The following is a 1,376-nucleotide window of genomic DNA, read 5'->3' on the forward strand; positions in this document are numbered from 1 at the left end:
GAAGGACCCGGCTGGGACGTGGCCATACTGGCTGTGCGTGGGTGAGGGGGCTTGGGTCTGCCCCCGAAGACGGGATTGGTTTGTGGGATTGCTCAAGGGGGGAGTCTGGATGGTCCCCTTGGATGTGATGGGACTGGAGCAGTGTCTGTAGTAAATGTGTCACTTTTGGGGAAGCTTGTGGTCTTTCAGATAATGGGACAGGTCTCTGATATGCAGATCGGTCTTGTAGGCTGCTGCTCCTTGAATACGTTTGTTAAAGATGATGATGATGATGGTGCAGCCATGACACCCCAGCTCAGTGCTCAGACTGCGGTGGAGGCTGGGACAGGACCTCCTGGGCAGAGCAGAGGTTCTCACTGGCTCTGTGGCCCAAGACCCAGATCTTGCTGGCATCCCCTGTGCCTGGCTGTGCTGGGGCTGTCCCTGTGTCCTGGGGTGTCCCCTCTGCCTTGGCAGCATGACAGGGTGGTTCTCAGAGCACTCCTCACCCCAAGGGAGCTTTAACCCCTTTTCTGTCCCATCACCCTTGGCCTTTTGTGCGAGGGAGGAGGAGGATGCTGACCGGGGCTTGCAGCGCAGCCCCTCTGAGGCTGCTCCATGGATGAGTTTTGGGGAGAGGCAGAAGTAGTCTGGGGGGGAGCTGCCCGCCTGGTGAGGGTTGGGGTCCCCCAAAGCATGGGACTGTCTGGTGGGGCAGTGTCTGCCTGCAATCCTCACTGCTTCATGTGATTTACCCAAGGTGGTCTTTGGCGTTGAGTCTCTTGTCCCTGAAACAAGCAGGGGACCAGGAGGGTGTCTTTGCTTTGTCCCCTCTACTTTTTCCCCTATCCTCTCATTCCTCTGTCCTGGCCTCCCTGCAGGAGGGGACCCAGAGTGACCTGGGGCTGGGGGCTCTTGCAGCCCACCCTCCTTGGTGCCATGCCCATCCCCCAGCTGCTCATGCAGATGGGTGTTTCTGGAGGAAGAGCAGCGAGGCATAGGTCCCTTTGCCTGATCTCCTGCCTTCTGCACAAAATCGGACAACCCCAGCCCCATGGGCAGGATGGCAGCACCCTGCTTGTCCTGGGGAGGCTGCCTTGAACCCCCAGGCTGCTTTGAGCCCATGAAGGGGTTTTTCAGACCCTCTGGCTGAGCCCACTGCCCAGGTGGCTTCAGCTTCCCACGTGTGTAGCAGGCTCCTCCTGACAACTGTTCCCATCCCTGTCGCAGCCAACATTGGGACGCAGACGGTCAGCGCACGGGTGCCCTCCTCGCCCGCGCTGCCGCGGGGTGCTCCGCAGTACAAGTACTCCTCTGCTGTCAGGAATGTCCAGCCCATGGGGCACATGCCGCCCGTGGCAGCTCCGCAGGTAACGGCTCTGGGGGCTGCCGGCTCC

General features: G+C 60.4%; 1 protein-coding gene across 1 annotated transcript in view; it reads left to right on the top strand.

The window, feature by feature from the left end:
* The window catches only part of LOC104465765 (embryonic polyadenylate-binding protein-like), a 10,678-nt gene that overhangs the window by 6,679 nt on the left and 2,623 nt on the right, over nucleotides 1-1,376 (top strand). Inside the window, exon 11 of the mRNA XM_010078944.1 lies at nucleotides 1,205-1,334. Within this exon, the coding sequence (XP_010077246.1) occupies nucleotides 1,205-1,334 (130 nt within the window). The remainder of the gene's footprint in view (nucleotides 1-1,204; nucleotides 1,335-1,376) is intronic.

The sequence above is a fragment of the Pterocles gutturalis genome, unplaced genomic scaffold, assembly GCF_000699245.1.
Source record: "Pterocles gutturalis isolate BGI_N339 unplaced genomic scaffold, ASM69924v1 scaffold24933, whole genome shotgun sequence".
Taxonomy (NCBI): Eukaryota; Metazoa; Chordata; class Aves; order Pterocliformes; family Pteroclidae; genus Pterocles; species Pterocles gutturalis.